The following is a 20,702-nucleotide window of genomic DNA, read 5'->3' as shown; positions in this document are numbered from 1 at the left end:
ATAAATAGTTTGTCAAATTTTTATTCATAAAAATGCAGTTTCAACTGCTTTTTATTTTATAAAATCCGTCTTCTTGTGCCACCAGAGGGCCTTTTAAACAATAGGTAGTCTGTTAGCGTTGGTCAGTAGTAGTCCAAATTCAATACGAATGTTTGTTTCTTGAAAATTTGATCACGATTTAAATACAGTATTTACTTTTAATATTACCGATATGTCATCGAAAAGAAAACATGTTGTATTATCATTAAAAGACAAATTAAAGTATTTGTTTCGATTATCCGAATTTTTCCTTATCCGGACTACCTTCATCCCCAATTAGTCTGGATAATCAAGGTTCTACTATATTTACAGTAGGTATGTACAAGCAGAGACTGAAGATGGTGGGTTAACTTGTAGGACAAAACCCTAGTTAATTGGAGTTCACTGGAAGTAACTATGGATGAGGTGTCGGAAAGCCTTTAACATGTCATTGTTCTGAAGTAAGTCACTTTCTTGGCATGGCCAGATGTTGCTGATTGGAAGCCTAACATCCTCCAACATGGGGCACTGGAAGACGTAATGCCAAACCCCGTCTGGGACTCCGCAGAGATTACATTGATCACTGTTGAAAATATTAAACCTAGCCAGGTAGGTGTTAAACCCTCCATGGCCGGTGAGAAACTGGGTGGTATGACTTGTATCCAGGGCTGTGGAGTCAGAGTCGGAGTCGTGGAGTTTTGGTGTTTTAGCCAGAGTCAGAGTCGTCAAAAAATCCGCCGACTCCGACTCCTTTTTACTTACCAACTTGTTATGTATATAAAACGGAAAAGTATTGGAATCGTGTCAAATTTGACCCTCCAAAACTTTTTTGCAAATCTACACGTTTGGAGACCCCCTGAACCCCTCAAAAAAGTTAATAAAGAGGAAAAATTCGCGTGCGCGTGTATGTTGGCATCTAATTTGTTTAATTTCATTCCGAGATATTGTTTAATATCTCAGAATGGGTAAAGTTTAAGAAACGAAATGTGGCACTGTAGCTTGCATATAAAAGGGCATTAATACTATTAAATTTTGGTTCTTAATTAAAGGTCGACAGAGTGAAGAGATAAAAGTGGTCTTGTGTCATATTTCTTAATGAATATTTTACTCGTTATTAGCATTCAAAATTTTAAAAAAATAAAATAAAACTCGTCTCTACCCTCAAAGTAAGCTTTCTAGCCATTTTATAATAGTACAGTAAAACCTGTTAAGATGTTCTCGCCTAAGATGTTAGAATGCATATGGGAACACGATTTAGTTCAAACACTTTAACGCTTAATAACTAATTCCTGTGTTAAACCATCTGACTCCAACTCTGACCATTCTGACCACAGAAATTATTAGGCTTCAAACAGAATAAACAAAATCATGCCCCCCACCAGTAGCGTAGCGAAGGGGACGGCAGGGGCAGCCCACCCCGGGCGGCACTTTTTAGGGGGCGGCAAAATTTCACAATAAATAATAATAATAACTTGTAAGAATTTGAACCATTTTATTTCATATTTTCGTCCACCTACGATTCGGACCGATTGAAATGAGCACGGAATAGTGTTACCATCGGACTTGCCGTCCGGGGATATCGTGCGCAACCTGTCAACCTTTTTTTCTTCTTTATTTTTTTGCTTGTACAATTCATTCGTAATCACATACACCTCCAATATCCAATAGAGCTAGGTCACTCGCGTTACTCCTATCCAAGTCTCCCTAATCGCTAACTGTAACTGATTTAGAATCGGCATGTACTGCACATTATTCTTCTAATTGCAAAATGACATTGCACATATGTCAGGAATTTCTGTTCGAACAAACCTCACCTGCCGTCCGGGTCAGCGATTTTAAAAAGATGGCAACACTAGCACGGAATTTTTCATTACTTATTCTGTGACAAAACTGAATTTTAGTCTTTTAAATTGAGATACCTAAATAAGGGGGCGACGAAATTTTCCTCCTCCCCAGGCGGCTGACACCCACGCTACGCCACTGCCCCCAAACAGTCTAACATCCACACATAGAAAAAAACCTCGAATCTTTTGCATATCTCGAAATTTTACGGTGTCCCGAGTCCAAAAATGTAAAAATTTGGGAGGGGTCATTTTTTGACCGAGCGTTACACTTTTCCTCTGTTATATATAACAGCCGGAAAAGTAAAAATTATCGAATACATATTTATATATTACTTAGAGAAGTCTTTTAGCTTTGGAATAAAAAGTTTCTACGCTCTATCTTTATTAGAACTGTATTTATTGAATCTTTTATTCTGAAGTCACATGATGGCATCAGAATTTCCGAAACTCTTTCGGTAACAAATCCGCCCCTGGTCGGAGTCGGATGGTAAGGAAAAGTCGGAGTCGGTAGATTTTTACCCGACTCCACAGCCCTGCTTGTATCATAGTGGTAAATGGCTGGGAAGGTGGCCGAGATCTTGGGGATAAACTTCCTGTTTATGCTTACGACCTGACATTTGTTCCAACTCTTTTGCCAACTCTTTTGCCTCTGTCCTAAAAAGATTTTTGATGTGGGAAACAGGAGTACTGCTGTATAGGATGTCACCAATGGAGTTGCTGGCTGCCTCTCTGGCGAGGCTGTCTGCTTTTTCATTACTACGAAGTTCTGCGTGCCCTCTGATCCATGAAATGGCAAACACATTGGTGGAGGTAGCGATGCAGGACTGAATCCTAACCACAATCGGGTTCTGTGGGAGGAAGTTGTTAATGGCCTCAATAGTTGACCAACAGTCTGTGAAGATGTTGATCCTCTTGTTATGGTAATTGCTATTGCCCCACTCGATTGCCATACAGATAGCTATCTGTATGGCAATTGACTGGGGCAATAGTGAGTTCTGCTTGATAAGCAAAACAGCTGGCGGCGAGGTAGCCAGAGTTACTATGAGTTTGACTCTGTCCTGGTATGCCACAAAGGTACTACCTACTTTGTCCTCGATTTATGAGCTATCAGTATAGATTGAGAGGTGACCATTCTCCAAAGGCTGGGTATGTATATAGGGCCTCTTGAAAGGTGGAAGAAGGTCCGGAGGGTGGTAATATGTCTCAAGAGAAGAGATAAAGATAGAAAGATGCTATCAGTTGCTAAGATGCTAAGGTTGTTCAGATAGATGCTATGTCCTTTTCGAAGGTGCCATGTATTAGATGCCAAAGAAATGGCAAGGTCGATAGGGAGTTTGCCAGAGATGACCTGTAAGGCAGCCGTGGAAGAGGTGGAGAAGGCACGGCAGATGCGCAGAAGGGCTTTGCGCTGTGCATTACAGAGCTTCCGTTTAATGTGCACTCGGCCTAAGCAGCCAACCCAAACAGGGACGGCATAGCAAATCATTGGCAAGAAAACACTGTCATAGATAATGAAAAGAATAGCTGGGAAAAGCCTCATTTAGATGTCACCACCCTGGAGACGGAGTTGAAAAGATGGTTGGTTTTATCAGTAGCATATTTGATGTTGTCTGTCCAGTTAAGTTTGTGGTCAATGATGACTCCAAGATACTTGATAGTGGTCATAATCTTGATTGAGATCCCTCCCATTTTTATGGTAGGAGGCCTACGGTACAGATGGGGTTTGCCTGGATTAGTAAAGATAATACCTTTAGTTTTATTTGCATTAAAATTAAGCTTATTCTTATGGCTCCACTCCGTGATGTTAAGAATAATATGCATAGTCTTGCACTTCAACTTGGAGCGAGAAGAGGCTGCAACAAGGATCATCGCATCATCTGCATACACAAAGTAATGCATGTAAATAAAGATAGCATCCAACCACTTCATGTGCTCAAGGTGAAAAGAAGAGATGATGAGCCTCGCTTGGTTGAAGGTTGCCTTAATGTCAGAATCGGCCGCATAAACCACAAGAGCCGTAGAGTTCCTCCCATGTAGAATGTATGCATTGTGTTCACTTATTCTGATTACCAATGATTGTTTGGTTGAACCAATGTAAACAAGGTTCCTGTCACAATTGTGGTCCTTAAGAGGTATAGAGTAAATGCCTGGGAGTCTGTTGGGATCAGGGGAATCCTTCCCATTACAGAGGATGTCCAAGATGGTAAGACATCTTCTGTATGTGATGTTAATGCGGCATTTGTTGGTGAGCTCCTTATATAAAGAAGCAATGTATGGATTATAGGTGATGGGTATCCGTGTCTCATCCTCTGGAGGATTGTCATCACGTGAGCAGATGGCAGACACACGTGCAGAGCAGTGGTAACGATTAATTAATTCATTGATTAGCTTATGGTGCCCGTGGATGGTCACTAAGTGTTTAATAGGAGCTAATTCGATGGCTAGTGTGGCTGGAGTGGATGAATGAGAAAATGCCCCCCTGAGCTGCATTCAACACATTAATGTTATTTGAAATTATTCATTAAAAAATTATTCAAAAATGATTCCTATCGCTAACAAGGGGAGGGCCAGACATTCGTGTCTCTGATTCAAACAAAACTAGGTGAGCATGTAACCTTAAATACAAGCAACTCCTTGTCCAAATAATAGAACCCACTTTACAAGAGTTTCCAAAAACTGAACCTCTAAAACTTTAGTATTTAGCCTATAAGACTTTGGAAGTTTCATGTTCCAGAGTGGCAATAGCTGAATAAATAAGACACTAGGTACTGTACTGGAGCTAGACAATGTAGGTTAGTACCTATTTAGTTTTAGTTTAGTTATCAACAACAACAACAACACCAGGATGTGTTACAAAAATCGTACTCCTAGAACCTATTTCTGGTGTGACGAAAAAACAAAAGAAAAAGTTCACCACAACTGTTTTTGAACTTCTGCAAGTTCTTCCTCAGGTGAAAAGGAATTTCTGATGGGACGGAGTGATCAATTAAAAGTATATGTGAAAAAATACACGAAAATGTAATACGAGTCGCACATGCGTGCCTGTAGGGTAACCAGATCTTAGCAATTACAGTTCAGAGTCCATCAATGTCTGCCAATGATGGACTCTGAACTGTATTTTTTCATACATACTCTTAATTGATCGCTCCGTCCCTTTTCACCTGAGGAAGAACTCGGAGATGTTCAAAAACATTTGTGGTGAACTTTTTCTTTTGTTTTTTTCGTTACACCAGAAATAGGTTCTAGAAGTGTGATTTTTAGTTTAGTTTTTATGTGTAACTTTATTATGTGCTGAAGGTTTTAACCTACATAGTCTCTTCCTCTAGTGCCTAGTATCTTACTCACTTGACTATCGCCACTCTGAGACGTGAAACTTCCAAAGACTTACAAGCTAAACACTAAGTTCTTAAAGGCTGAATTTTTGGAAACTCTTGTGAAGTCAGTTCTATTATTTGAACGAGAAGCTATTTGTGTTTAAGGCTACATGTTCATCAAGTTTCATTTGAATTGAAAACCCAAAAGTCTGGACATCACCTTTTAAGTGACAGCTTAACATGTTACTTTTGTATGAAACTATGAGCACTATCTAAAAGAAATTAAGCAACAATAAAATTATCATCAACATTTTGTAAAAAACAATGTGGTTTATAAATTTTCCTGTAGTTGTAACCACATTCACATTGGTGAAACCAAAAGAAAGTTCAATGCAAAATAATATAACCTTGAAAACTCCACTGTCACTAAACACTGTGTATTCCATAATTTCAATATTAATAAAGATTCATTAAAAATATTAAAAACCAAAAAGAAATACTACCAAACACAAATTATAAAAACATTTAGAAATTATCAAAATCCATGATGATATGAGAATAAACATGGGTACAACTAGATCCCATCAGCACCCTTACTTAAACATCTGATACCCATTAACCAGCAGGTAATACTTATAAAACCAACACTGGATACTACCTATAACAGCATCACTTCTGGAGTAGAGAACATTGTTTATACAAGCTGACTGTTTGCTAAAACATATGTAACCTTTCTTAAAACAACTCTTATTTTTTAACTGTTATCTTTCTTATTTTTTAATTGTTATCTTGTTTATAGCTTTGTATTATGTTCATTTACCATAGTATTTACTTCACAGTAAGTTTCATCAGCAACAATTATAATCTCTGGTTACTATTTGTACTGTAAACACATTATTTTTGGGATTTTTCACAGATGATGTAAAGTCATCTATGCATCAGCAACAAAATAATATGCTCCTTTTATATATGTATAAAAATGTAATTTAGTAATACTTTAATCCAAAACCCAAATGTTTGTAACAAAAAACCACTTGTATTTTTGTAGATGCCTGTATATCCACCAAATTGTAACAAATATGGCTGAAGAGAGACAGACAACTTGTCCAGAATGCATACCGTTGTCATAATAACTCTGTGTCTACTGATTCCTGTGTGATTACTCCAACTATGGCAAGACAGAATGATTACCCTCCAAGTTTATTAAGACACTGTCATGGCAATATCTACTTCCTAGGGACAGGCACCCCACCACAGGAGGGACAATGGATGGTGGTTACATACTGTATGGTCCTGTCCAAAATCCATAAGATAATTTCCAGAGTAGCCAATGTTATAATTGCATATAGATGGTCTCCAATATTTTTTTACTAATATATTAGGAACAATAAAAAAAAAAAAATACCAGAATGCATGTTAGAATGATACATTAAGGTGCATATTAACTTGTATGTTACTCAACAGGGATTTATGCAGTTCTCTTATGTAATGACAGAATAAACTGCACATTACTATATATATATGTGTGACAGTAAGTGGTCTCACAATGAGAATGAAGAACATGAACACACTATCACAAAGAAATTTTCCTCCACAGTCCTAGCAGACTATGCTGTGAGTGAAGACATCCAAGTTGTTATACAGGATGTATACTGTTATACATGGTTTCCAATACATCACACCCTAAATACTTGGAGGCTATTAAAATATACAAGGCACTTAGGAATGGAGTAGGGATTAATTTTAAAGAGACAGATATACTATCCACAGATTGCCAGGCTCACTTTGAACTGACACAGGGTTCTTTTTTCCGTTTTTCACTATGGGTATTTTCAACATACAAGTTAATATGCATCTTAATGTATCTCACTAACATGCAAGTATGTACTTCCTACAAGCAGAAGTTAATAATTTCAATTTGTATTTGAATTTCCAAGAATAGAACTTGTAACATAATATTTTACTCCACTGCACATGTACTAACTTCTTGCATTCAAATTTCATCTATTTGTTTGGTTCTGTATTTTATGTATTTATCTGAAGATGTCCATTATAAACAGATAAAAACATTAGTAAAGTTATTATTAAAAATTAATTTGTGCTGGTTTTGAATGTTTGACTTTGCTTATGTTAATTTTCTCTTTTAAAAAAGGGCTGTTAATAAAACTACAGTACTATCACTTGTACCTTTAAAAATGCAGTATGATTTTAATTTCCCAAACATTTTCAGTTGTTTTAAATGACCTTCCTCAGATTACAATTTAAAAATAAGAATAAAAGCTGTCCTCTAAAATCATACTGCATTTTTAAAAGTATAAATGGCAGTACTGTAGTTTATGACAAATGCAGTTTTGCTGAATAGTGACTGTTAATTAAATTTATAAAACTGTTTATAACAAGTATAAACTTATCTGTTGCTACCATTAACATAAAAAATTTTTTAAACTTAAAACTTTGCTCATTTCTTGAAATCAGTTTTTAAAATATCAATGTTGACATTCAAATACTTTTTAAAAAAGTAATCAAATTCTTTTCTTACATTTAAACGTGATACTTTAGGCGAAGATGATGATGGAGATTCTTCATCTGATGCTTCTCTATTAGCCATCTCAAAATCTGAAACTTCTTCAGATTTTATTTGTTCTACAACTTCACTAGATTCAGAACATTTTCGTGTTCGAGATCTTGATATTTTTTTAGAAGAACTAGAAGAGATAGGTTGTGAAGATTGTTGAGTTACATTAGATTTGCATTTATTTTGTATTAATTGTTGATGATGTCTTAATTCTTCTAATGCTTTATTAAGTGAATTTGTCCTTTTCAATGACATTTGTTGAAGAGTTGTTGTTATTGGTCTAATATTTTCTTTCTCTATATTTGCCCTAAAATATAAAAAACAAATTTCATGTATTTAAAATATAAATTTTAAATGTAATATTGTTTGTATTTGTTTTTAATTAGCAAATAAGATTGTATACATAAAATAAGTATTTATATTTTCAGGTAATTTTGGTTTCATTTTAACATCTAAATTTTGGTTGTTGTATAGATTTTTCTTGATGTTGTGCAGTTAAATTTGGCATGCTCTATTTTATAAAAATTTTTAAACTTTAAATTCTGTATATATTTTAATATGTTCTTTTTGCATTCTATTTGAGCAACTGAACATTTTTGATCCATTAAACTGGATCAAAAACGTTATTGGACATTAAATTATTGTTGGAGTTTTGTAACCTCTACATTCGTCACATTTTGATGACTTCCCCCATATTTGTCAGTATTTTCTGTATTTGTCATCATTCCAACACCAGCAATGGTGCTACAATTGCACACCCACACCAATCATCTAGCCATGTTAGCTTAGTGTAGCCAATTTAGCTAATTTGTTGCTAGATTTGATGGATTTATGAACAATCTAGCTGTGCAAACTACCTAAATTATAATTGGCCTAGCTCAGGGGTGGCCAACAGTTTTTGCCCCCGGGCCGAATTGGAAAGAAAACTTTTTCACGGGCCGAACCAGAGGCTGCCCTAGGAAGATTTTGAGGTGGTGCAAGATCTCGTTGTGGTGTCACCCCGTAGAGACTAAATTGTACATAGAGATACATTTTTTCACATTATCATGCTTTATCAACATTCTATGCTGTACTTAAGAGATTTGTAATGGAGGGTTAACTCTAACTGGACAGCAAGTTGTTGACCTTTTTTTTTTTGGCATTAGAATTTTTTACCGATCTATTCTGACTTGAGTAGCTAATATTGAAAGATTAATCGTGGGCCACATAAATCCATTACGCAGGCAGTATGTTGGCCATGCCTGGCCTAGCTATTTTTATAATGCTATCTAGATATAAAAAATCAAACAATTTTAATGAAAAGAACATGATTTGAATATTTTTATTAAAATGTCTAGCTATAAATTTGAATTTTGAGTTGGCAACACTGTCAGCTAGCTGTAGTCAATCAGTCTGCTTTGTGCAGTCGTCATGTGTGTTCTTGGTTTTTCACATTGATTATTTTCAAAAACTCAAATTCCAATTGCTCCAACAAAGCATACTGAAGAAAAGAAAAAAAAAAAAAAAAAATGTTAGAACAACAATAGAGATAAAAAAAAGTATTGCTAAGTCTGAATATAAGTCTGAAAGTAGAGAGGTTGCAGCCAAAGTTTTCATCTCTAAAATGTGGATGTCAAACATGGAGCACCACCATCTTGTAAGACTAGAAGTTTGACAATGGCATTTGGAACATCACTGAAATAATGCTTGACGTTCCAAACACTATTATCAAACTTCTAGGCTTACAAGATGATGGCGCTCAACATTCAACGTTCACATTTTAGAAATGAAAACTTTGGCCACAACCTCTCTGGTGTTTCCAACTTAGCCAAAGAATTTAATATGCTGAGATCATAATTGGAATTACCTAATGTTTTAATTGATGGTATGTCTTCTAAATAATAATAACCTTACTCTTCTTTCCATTCTACCACTATACTGTATTTATTTAGTACAATAAAGATAAAGTTTCACAAAAACAAAATTTTTATTTTTGCATTTCTTTTTTTTAGGATGGGAACAGATTACTTGAATATCAGTTATTTATTATAAAAAAAATTGTTTCTATATTCATCATTTTCCATATTCGTTAGATCCTTAAGAACAGATTAATGGTGAATATAGAAGTTCCACTGTATTTGCTTTATTTATAAGATAATTTCTTTATATATATGTTATGGACAAAGTGATTAATACGGGCATTATGAATAATGACCAACAAAATCGGGCATTGTAATAAATTTCAATAATTTATCAAATTGACCGGTCATTATGAATACTGCTACCACCTAGTCGGGCAAAGTGATAATAATACGTTGAGGAGTGATCATCCGGCATACGTTAGCCAATCAGAACTTACATCTTACTTGCTCACGCGTATTGCATTTAGTACCGAACTTTAAATTTATGTGACCAGTAGTTAATCTTTCTTCTTTGACAAAAGTAACGATCATGAAGGAATCATTAAGTGATATGAATAATCGCTTCAACAACCGATTAAACGAGTTAAAAACCAAAAGGGCTGAAGAAGTAGCATATGGTCTTTTAGATATTTTTACAATTTTCAGTGCACCAAGTATTCTACAAAGCGATAATGGCAGAGAATTCGCCAATAATATCATCAAACAAATGTGTAATATGCGGTCCGAGTTAAAAATGGTGCATGGAAAGCCCAGGCACTCACAAAGTCAGGGTTCAGTAGAAAGATGTAATCAAGACGTAGAAAATATGCTTAGTTCTTGGTTGGAGATTAACAATACTAACAAATGGTCGGAAGGATTATGTTTTGTACTACTGATTAAAAATTGAGCGCATCATACTGGTATAAACTGCAGCCCCTATGAGGCCATGTTTGGAGCAAAGTTAAAAGTTGGACTAAAGAATTTTATACCCAACGAATCGTTGTTCAACGTTAATACAGAAGAGGATCTACAGAGACTTTTTAAAACTATCAACGAAGTAAGTCAAAGTTGCTCAAACTCTGAAAGTCCGGGTACCGTCCAAGAAAACATTATGAAATATTATCTGATAATGCCACCCTTACATAGCAATATAACTGATGAAGTTCAAAGATCTACATCGTCTTCACGTGAAAAAAATCTAAACCAGGATGTTATTAGTATTACAGAATTGGTGAATGAAGAAGAAACAATCCAAACAATTGATCCAAAAATAGAAGAAAAAATAAGAAGTGTGTCTAAAACAAGGGCTTTGTTTAATCTTAAAAAGCAAGCAGAAAAAATGATTAATACATCAAATTCCAAATACACAGCAGCTATTGTTGATGATACAGTAAGGATTCGTGTACCTGATGTAGATCGAGCCCGCAGTGATGGAAAAAATATTTTAGGTGTCGTTGTTGCGGTTAAAGATAAAAACCTTTACAAACTGGGTACCAAACATGGCATATTAAATCTATTATATTCCAGAAACCAATTTACTGTTTGTAAAGAAAACTTTATTTCTGTTGGAGATGTACCGGGTGCAGAAATTTCGCTTAGAGAATGTGCAAGAATGTCATCAATTCCTGATGGCCACAACTATAGTTAATGCTGCTGAAAAATTGGTTGAAAATCTAATAGATGCAAATGCTACCAAAGAAAAAAAAATTATGTAATTCCAAATGTCATGAAAATGTTAACTGCTCAAATAAATAAACTAAAAAGCATTTAATTTTTTATATAATTTATACCAAAAATTGTTAATAATACTTTTCGTTAATATTAGTTTAATTAATATAGTTTATAGTACTTTGATATAATTTACAAAAAATAAATATTTAATTATCACTTTGCCCGACTAGGTGATAGCAGTATTCATAATGACCGGTCAATTTGATAAATTAATCAATATTTATCACACTGCCCGCCCTATTTGGTCATTATTCATAATGCTCGGTCATTATGAATAATGCCCGATTAATCACTTTGTCCATAACATATATATTATAATGTAATAATTTATCAAAAGTACATAATTCAGTTATAAAAGTTTGGAAACCAAGATGAGTTTTAAAAAAGATAAAAATTGATAATATACCTTTGATGATAGCCACCAAAAAACCTTACATCATACATGTCATTAGTTTTCCGAATAACTTTAGCTGGCCAGTATGGAAATCCTTTTTGTTTTGCATATACTAATTCATGAGGTGGATCCTAAAATCAAAATGAAATAATGAATAATAGAAAATTTAGTAGCTATTTTAAATAATTTAAATTTCAGAATTACAAGCTAAAAAAGAATTCAAAATAAACACTTAAAATAAATTTCAATATTAAAATTTTTTACAAATTTGATTCACTGGAACATTTATCATACTTTCATCATATTCATTGATGGACTATAGATTAGTTACAACATTAAGTGACATAAGTTATCTTAAAATCTAATTTAATTTGTAACAATATCTGGAAAAATGTATACAAAATGATCTACTGGATTATCAGGCTATATTAAGGATAACTGGGCTGCAATTTTCAAACTGCAGACCTATACATTCCTACTACTGTCCATCTATATGTCCTTTGATAATCTTAAGAATGGCAGACCTGGGAGTACCATTTCCCCTCTGAAAAAGTAACAAAAGTTAGTTGAAATACAAGAAAAAGTGAATAAAAAGTGAGCGCAATAGTGACAAAACAAAGTGAAAACACGGAAGGAAAACTAAGCAAAATAGAAGTAAAAGTTGTTATTTTCTTTTTATTCCGTTATGGTTAAACACGTTTTAAAAATTTCTGTATATACTGTAATACAGTAGCCACTTGTTATATTGCGCATTTTTGGTACCCCAAATTTTAAAAACATTTGAGTCAATAAATTTTAAATTACCAACTGCGACTGAATTTCTATTTGCAATGAAATACAGTATTTTATTTCTACTATTGTCCTTTAAACTACCACTGAAGGTGAAACAATAAATTTATCAAGATATAAATATGCAGAACAGGTGGAATGGATCGATTATCATTTGTTTCCTTTTAATATAAAAGTTGTTTATTTATTAGTTTTAAGTACTGTCTCCTCATTTACAAGTTGCTAAATGGGCATTCATGGTATCGATGTTTACATAAATGTCAATTAATACTATATAATCACAAATAAAATTCAGGATTGAAAAACTAAGCTTATTTTATATCAGAAACACTTAATGATGAAAGAATAGAGATTCCATAACATGTATAATCTGTCTAGTAAAAGCCAAGAATTTTTATTACTCGGTTATATCGCGTTTTTTTTCTGTCTCCTGATAACAAGTGGCTACTGTATTTCCAGTAAACCAAAAATACTTAAAAACTCTTTGGCTTCTGTAAATAATCAGTCATGAAAGATGATGTTCGTTTATTAAGATTATTCTGGATGTTTTCAGATTCCTTCTTTTTCGCTTCCTCTTGCTTTTGAACACTTAATACTAATAAGCATCACACGTGCTGTTGTACTTCATTCATGTTCTTGCTGTTAATAGCCTTCTCCAGTTTTTTGTTTGCTGCTTCTAACAAAACTTGGCCTATCGCATGTATTTCTTTTTCTTCTACATTTTTCTGGTTTAAACTCAGCTGCAGTTCTATAATCTTCATGTTATGAACAACTTTCTTTTGTTGTTCTTCAAAATGTTCCTGTGCTCTTTTTTTCTGTTTCTCTTATTCTTTTAACTTCTTTTCATTTTCCAATTGTTCTTGATAATTTCTATGCACTGAGGAGCTAATTTCAGTAGTACTTTGTAATGGGTACAAGGTGGAGCTTTGGTCATACATGCTTAGTCCCTCCTTAACAATCAAAAGTGAATTAAGTATTTTTTCCAACACTGATGGAGAAAGTACCTGGTGTGAAATTGACCCTCTCTCTCATGGGAATTTGGCTATACTGGGATATTTATCATTATCAGAAACTGTTTATTTTTTAATGCTCTGAGTTGTATAAATATTGATTTCAAATTNCGTGGAAGAGGTGGAGAAGGCACGGCAGATGCGCAGAAGGGCTTTGCGCTGTGCATTACAGAGCTTCCGTTTAATGTGCACTCGGCCTAAGCAGCCAACCCAAACAGGGACGGCATAGCAAATCATTGGCAAGAAAACACTGTCATAGATAATGAAAAGAATAGCTGGGAAAAGCCTCATTTAGATGTCACCACCCTGGAGACGGAGTTGAAAAGATGGTTGGTTTTATCAGTAGCATATTTGATGTTGTCTGTCCAGTTAAGTTTGTGGTCAATGATGACTCCAAGATACTTGATAGTGGTCATAATCTTGATTGAGATCCCTCCCATTTTTATGGTAGGAGGCCTACGGTACAGATGGGGTTTGCCTGGATTAGTAAAGATAATACCTTTAGTTTTATTTGCATTAAAATTAAGCTTATTCTTATGGCTCCACTCCGTGATGTTAAGAATAATATGCATAGTCTTGCACTTCAACTTGGAGCGAGAAGAGGCTGCAACAAGGATCATCGCATCATCTGCATACACAAAGTAATGCATGTAAATAAAGATAGCATCCAACCACTTCATGTGCTCAAGGTGAAAAGAAGAGATGATGAGCCTCGCTTGGTTGAAGGTTGCCTTAATGTCAGAATCGGCCGCATAAACCACAAGAGCCGTAGAGTTCCTCCCATGTAGAATGTATGCATTGTGTTCACTTATTCTGATTACCAATGATTGTTTGGTTGAACCAATGTAAACAAGGTTCCTGTCACAATTGTGGTCCTTAAGAGGTATAGAGTAAATGCCTGGGAGTCTGTTGGGATCAGGGGAATCCTTCCCATTACAGAGGATGTCCAAGATGGTAAGACATCTTCTGTATGTGATGTTAATGCGGCATTTGTTGGTGAGCTCCTTATATAAAGAAGCAATGTATGGATTATAGGTGATGGGTATCCGTGTCTCATCCTCTGGAGGATTGTCATCACGTGAGCAGATGGCAGACACACGTGCAGAGCAGTGGTAACGATTAATTAATTCATTGATTAGCTTATGGTGCCCGTGGATGGTCACTAAGTGTTTAATAGGAGCTAATTCGATGGCTAGTGTGGCTGGAGTGGATGAATGAGAAAATGCCCCCCTGAGCTGCATTCAACACATTAATGTTATTTGAAATTATTCATTAAAAAATTATTCAAAAATGATTCCTATCGCTAACAAGGGGAGGGCCAGACATTCGTGTCTCTGATTCAAACAAAACTAGGTGAGCATGTAACCTTAAATACAAGCAACTCCTTGTCCAAATAATAGAACCCACTTTACAAGAGTTTCCAAAAACTGAACCTCTAAAACTTTAGTATTTAGCCTATAAGACTTTGGAAGTTTCATGTTCCAGAGTGGCAATAGCTGAATAAATAAGACACTAGGTACTGTACTGGAGCTAGACAATGTAGGTTAGTACCTATTTAGTTTTAGTTTAGTTATCAACAACAACAACAACACCAGGATGTGTTACAAAAATCGTACTCCTAGAACCTATTTCTGGTGTGACGAAAAAACAAAAGAAAAAGTTCACCACAACTGTTTTTGAACTTCTGCAAGTTCTTCCTCAGGTGAAAAGGAATTTCTGATGGGACGGAGTGATCAATTAAAAGTATATGTGAAAAAATACACGAAAATGTAATACGAGTCGCACATGCGTGCCTGTAGGGTAACCAGATCTTAGCAATTACAGTTCAGAGTCCATCAATGTCTGCCAATGATGGACTCTGAACTGTATTTTTTCATACATACTCTTAATTGATCGCTCCGTCCCTTTTCACCTGAGGAAGAACTCGGAGATGTTCAAAAACATTTGTGGTGAACTTTTTCTTTTGTTTTTTTCGTTACACCAGAAATAGGTTCTAGAAGTGTGATTTTTAGTTTAGTTTTTATGTGTAACTTTATTATGTGCTGAAGGTTTTAACCTACATAGTCTCTTCCTCTAGTGCCTAGTATCTTACTCACTTGACTATCGCCACTCTGAGACGTGAAACTTCCAAAGACTTACAAGCTAAACACTAAGTTCTTAAAGGCTGAATTTTTGGAAACTCTTGTGAAGTCAGTTCTATTATTTGAACGAGAAGCTATTTGTGTTTAAGGCTACATGTTCATCAAGTTTCATTTGAATTGAAAACCCAAAAGTCTGGACATCACCTTTTAAGTGACAGCTTAACATGTTACTTTTGTATGAAACTATGAGCACTATCTAAAAGAAATTAAGCAACAATAAAATTATCATCAACATTTTGTAAAAAACAATGTGGTTTATAAATTTTCCTGTAGTTGTAACCACATTCACATTGGTGAAACCAAAAGAAAGTTCAATGCAAAATAATATAACCTTGAAAACTCCACTGTCACTAAACACTGTGTATTCCATAATTTCAATATTAATAAAGATTCATTAAAAATATTAAAAACCAAAAAGAAATACTACCAAACACAAATTATAAAAACATTTAGAAATTATCAAAATCCATGATGATATGAGAATAAACATGGGTACAACTAGATCCCATCAGCACCCTTACTTAAACATCTGATACCCATTAACCAGCAGGTAATACTTATAAAACCAACACTGGATACTACCTATAACAGCATCACTTCTGGAGTAGAGAACATTGTTTATACAAGCTGACTGTTTGCTAAAACATATGTAACCTTTCTTAAAACAACTCTTATTTTTTAACTGTTATCTTTCTTATTTTTTAATTGTTATCTTGTTTATAGCTTTGTATTATGTTCATTTACCATAGTATTTACTTCACAGTAAGTTTCATCAGCAACAATTATAATCTCTGGTTACTATTTGTACTGTAAACACATTATTTTTGGGATTTTTCACAGATGATGTAAAGTCATCTATGCATCAGCAACAAAATAATATGCTCCTTTTATATATGTATAAAAATGTAATTTAGTAATACTTTAATCCAAAACCCAAATGTTTGTAACAAAAAACCACTTGTATTTTTGTAGATGCCTGTATATCCACCAAATTGTAACAAATATGGCTGAAGAGAGACAGACAACTTGTCCAGAATGCATACCGTTGTCATAATAACTCTGTGTCTACTGATTCCTGTGTGATTACTCCAACTATGGCAAGACAGAATGATTACCCTCCAAGTTTATTAAGACACTGTCATGGCAATATCTACTTCCTAGGGACAGGCACCCCACCACAGGAGGGACAATGGATGGTGGTTACATACTGTATGGTCCTGTCCAAAATCCATAAGATAATTTCCAGAGTAGCCAATGTTATAATTGCATATAGATGGTCTCCAATATTTTTTTACTAATATATTAGGAACAATAAAAAAAAAAAAATACCAGAATGCATGTTAGAATGATACATTAAGGTGCATATTAACTTGTATGTTACTCAACAGGGATTTATGCAGTTCTCTTATGTAATGACAGAATAAACTGCACATTACTATATATATATGTGTGACAGTAAGTGGTCTCACAATGAGAATGAAGAACATGAACACACTATCACAAAGAAATTTTCCTCCACAGTCCTAGCAGACTATGCTGTGAGTGAAGACATCCAAGTTGTTATACAGGATGTATACTGTTATACATGGTTTCCAATACATCACACCCTAAATACTTGGAGGCTATTAAAATATACAAGGCACTTAGGAATGGAGTAGGGATTAATTTTAAAGAGACAGATATACTATCCACAGATTGCCAGGCTCACTTTGAACTGACACAGGGTTCTTTTTTCCGTTTTTCACTATGGGTATTTTCAACATACAAGTTAATATGCATCTTAATGTATCTCACTAACATGCAAGTATGTACTTCCTACAAGCAGAAGTTAATAATTTCAATTTGTATTTGAATTTCCAAGAATAGAACTTGTAACATAATATTTTACTCCACTGCACATGTACTAACTTCTTGCATTCAAATTTCATCTATTTGTTTGGTTCTGTATTTTATGTATTTATCTGAAGATGTCCATTATAAACAGATAAAAACATTAGTAAAGTTATTATTAAAAATTAATTTGTGCTGGTTTTGAATGTTTGACTTTGCTTATGTTAATTTTCTCTTTTAAAAAAGGGCTGTTAATAAAACTACAGTACTATCACTTGTACCTTTAAAAATGCAGTATGATTTTAATTTCCCAAACATTTTCAGTTGTTTTAAATGACCTTCCTCAGATTACAATTTAAAAATAAGAATAAAAGCTGTCCTCTAAAATCATACTGCATTTTTAAAAGTATAAATGGCAGTACTGTAGTTTATGACAAATGCAGTTTTGCTGAATAGTGACTGTTAATTAAATTTATAAAACTGTTTATAACAAGTATAAACTTATCTGTTGCTACCATTAACATAAAAAATTTTTTAAACTTAAAACTTTGCTCATTTCTTGAAATCAGTTTTTAAAATATCAATGTTGACATTCAAATACTTTTTAAAAAAGTAATCAAATTCTTTTCTTACATTTAAACGTGATACTTTAGGCGAAGATGATGATGGAGATTCTTCATCTGATGCTTCTCTATTAGCCATCTCAAAATCTGAAACTTCTTCAGATTTTATTTGTTCTACAACTTCACTAGATTCAGAACATTTTCGTGTTCGAGATCTTGATATTTTTTTAGAAGAACTAGAAGAGATAGGTTGTGAAGATTGTTGAGTTACATTAGATTTGCATTTATTTTGTATTAATTGTTGATGATGTCTTAATTCTTCTAATGCTTTATTAAGTGAATTTGTCCTTTTCAATGACATTTGTTGAAGAGTTGTTGTTATTGGTCTAATATTTTCTTTCTCTATATTTGCCCTAAAATATAAAAAACAAATTTCATGTATTTAAAATATAAATTTTAAATGTAATATTGTTTGTATTTGTTTTTAATTAGCAAATAAGATTGTATACATAAAATAAGTATTTATATTTTCAGGTAATTTTGGTTTCATTTTAACATCTAAATTTTGGTTGTTGTATAGATTTTTCTTGATGTTGTGCAGTTAAATTTGGCATGCTCTATTTTATAAAAATTTTTAAACTTTAAATTCTGTATATATTTTAATATGTTCTTTTTGCATTCTATTTGAGCAACTGAACATTTTTGATCCATTAAACTGGATCAAAAACGTTATTGGACATTAAATTATTGTTGGAGTTTTGTAACCTCTACATTCGTCACATTTTGATGACTTCCCCCATATTTGTCAGTATTTTCTGTATTTGTCATCATTCCAACACCAGCAATGGTGCTACAATTGCACACCCACACCAATCATCTAGCCATGTTAGCTTAGTGTAGCCAATTTAGCTAATTTGTTGCTAGATTTAATGGATTTATGAACAATCTAGCTGTGCAAACTACCTAAATTATAATTGGCCTAGCTCAGGGGTGGCCAACAGTTTTTGCCCCCGGGCCGAATTGGAAAGAAAACTTTTTCACGGGCCGAACCAGAGGCTGCCCTAGGAAGATTTTGAGGTGGTGCAAGATCTCGTTGTGGTGTCACCCCGTAGAGACTAAATTGTACATAGAGATACATTTTTTCACATTATCATGCTTTATCAACATTCTATGCTGTACTTAAGAGATTTGTAATGGAGGGTTAACTCTAACTGGACAGCAAGTTGTTGACCTTTTTTTTTTTGGCATTAGAATTTTTTACCGATCTATTCTGACTTGAGTAGCTAATATTGAAAGATTAATCGTGGGCCACATAAATCCATTACGCAGGCAGTATGTTGGCCATGCCTGGCCTAGCTATTTTTATAATGCTATCTAGATATAAAAAATCAAACAATTTTAATGAAAAGAACATGATTTGAATATTTTTATTAAAATGTCTAGCTATAAATTTGAATTTTGAGTTGGCAACACTGTCAGCTAGCTGTAGTCAATCAGTCTGCTTTGTGCAGTCGTCATGTGTGTTCTTGGTTTTTCACATTGATTATTTTCAAAAACTCAAATTCCAATTGCTCCAACAAAGCATACTGAAGAAAAGAAAAAAAAAAAAAAAAGATGTTAGAACAACAATAGAGATAAAAAAAAGTATTGCTAAGTCTGAATATAAGTCTGAAAGTAGAGAGGTTGCAGCCAAAGTTTTCATCTCTAAAATGTGGATGTCAAACATGGAGCACCACCATCTTGTAAGACTAGAAGTTTGACAATGGCATTTGGAACATCACTGAAATAATGCTTGACGTTCCAAACACTATTATCAAACTTCTAGGCTTACAAGATGATGGCGCTCAACATTCAACGTTCACATTTTAGAAATGAAAACTTTGGCCACAACCTCTCTGGTGTTTCCAACTTAGCCAAAGAATTTAATATGCTGAGATCATAATTGGAATTACCTAATGTTTTAATTGATGGTATGTCTTCTAAATAATAATAACCTTACTCTTCTTTCCATTCTACCACTATACTGTATTTATTTAGTACAATAAAGATAAAGTTTCACAAAAACAAAATTTTTATTTTTGCATTTCTTTTTTTTAGGATGGGAACAGATTACTTGAATATCAGTTATTTATTATAAAAAAAATTGTTTCTATATTCATCATTTTCCATATTCGTTAGATCCTTAAGAACAGATTAATGGTGAATATAGAAGTTCCACTGTATTTGCTTTATTTATAAGATAATTTCTTTATATATATGTTATGGACAAAGTGATTAATACGGGCATTATGAATAATGACCAACAAAATCGGGCATTGTAATAAATTTTAATAATTTATCAAATTGACCGGTCATTATGAATACTGCTACCACCTAGTCGGGCAAAGTGATAATAATACGTTGAGGAGTGATTATCCGGCATACGTTAGCCAATCAGAACTTACATCTTACTTGCTCACGCGTATTGCATTTAGTACCGAACTTTAAATTTAAATTTATGTGACCAGTAGTTAATCTTTCTTCTTTGACAAAAGTAACGATCATGAAGGAATCATTAAGTGATATGAATAATCGCTTCAACAACCGATTAAACGAGTTAAAAACCAAAAGGGC

General features: G+C 33.9%; 1 protein-coding gene across 1 annotated transcript in view; it reads right to left on the bottom strand.

The window, feature by feature from the left end:
• The window catches only part of LOC111622025 (zinc finger MYND domain-containing protein 11-like), a 170,845-nt gene that overhangs the window by 39,063 nt on the left and 111,080 nt on the right, over nt 1-20,702 (bottom strand). The window contains exons 8-9 of the mRNA XM_023364322.1: nt 11,769-11,887; nt 7,716-8,058 (exon numbers count right to left, since the gene is read on the bottom strand). Coding sequence (XP_023220090.1) covers nt 7,716-8,058; nt 11,769-11,887 — 462 coding nt within the window. The remainder of the gene's footprint in view (nt 1-7,715; nt 8,059-11,768; nt 11,888-20,702) is intronic.

Source organism: Centruroides sculpturatus, unplaced genomic scaffold (genome assembly GCF_000671375.1).
Source record: "Centruroides sculpturatus isolate CEXI.00-Female unplaced genomic scaffold, Cexi_2.0 scaffold225, whole genome shotgun sequence".
Classification (NCBI taxonomy): domain Eukaryota; kingdom Metazoa; phylum Arthropoda; class Arachnida; order Scorpiones; family Buthidae; genus Centruroides; species Centruroides sculpturatus.
Note: the sequence above shows the minus strand (reverse complement) of the source record. Positions and strands in the feature narration are given on the sequence as shown.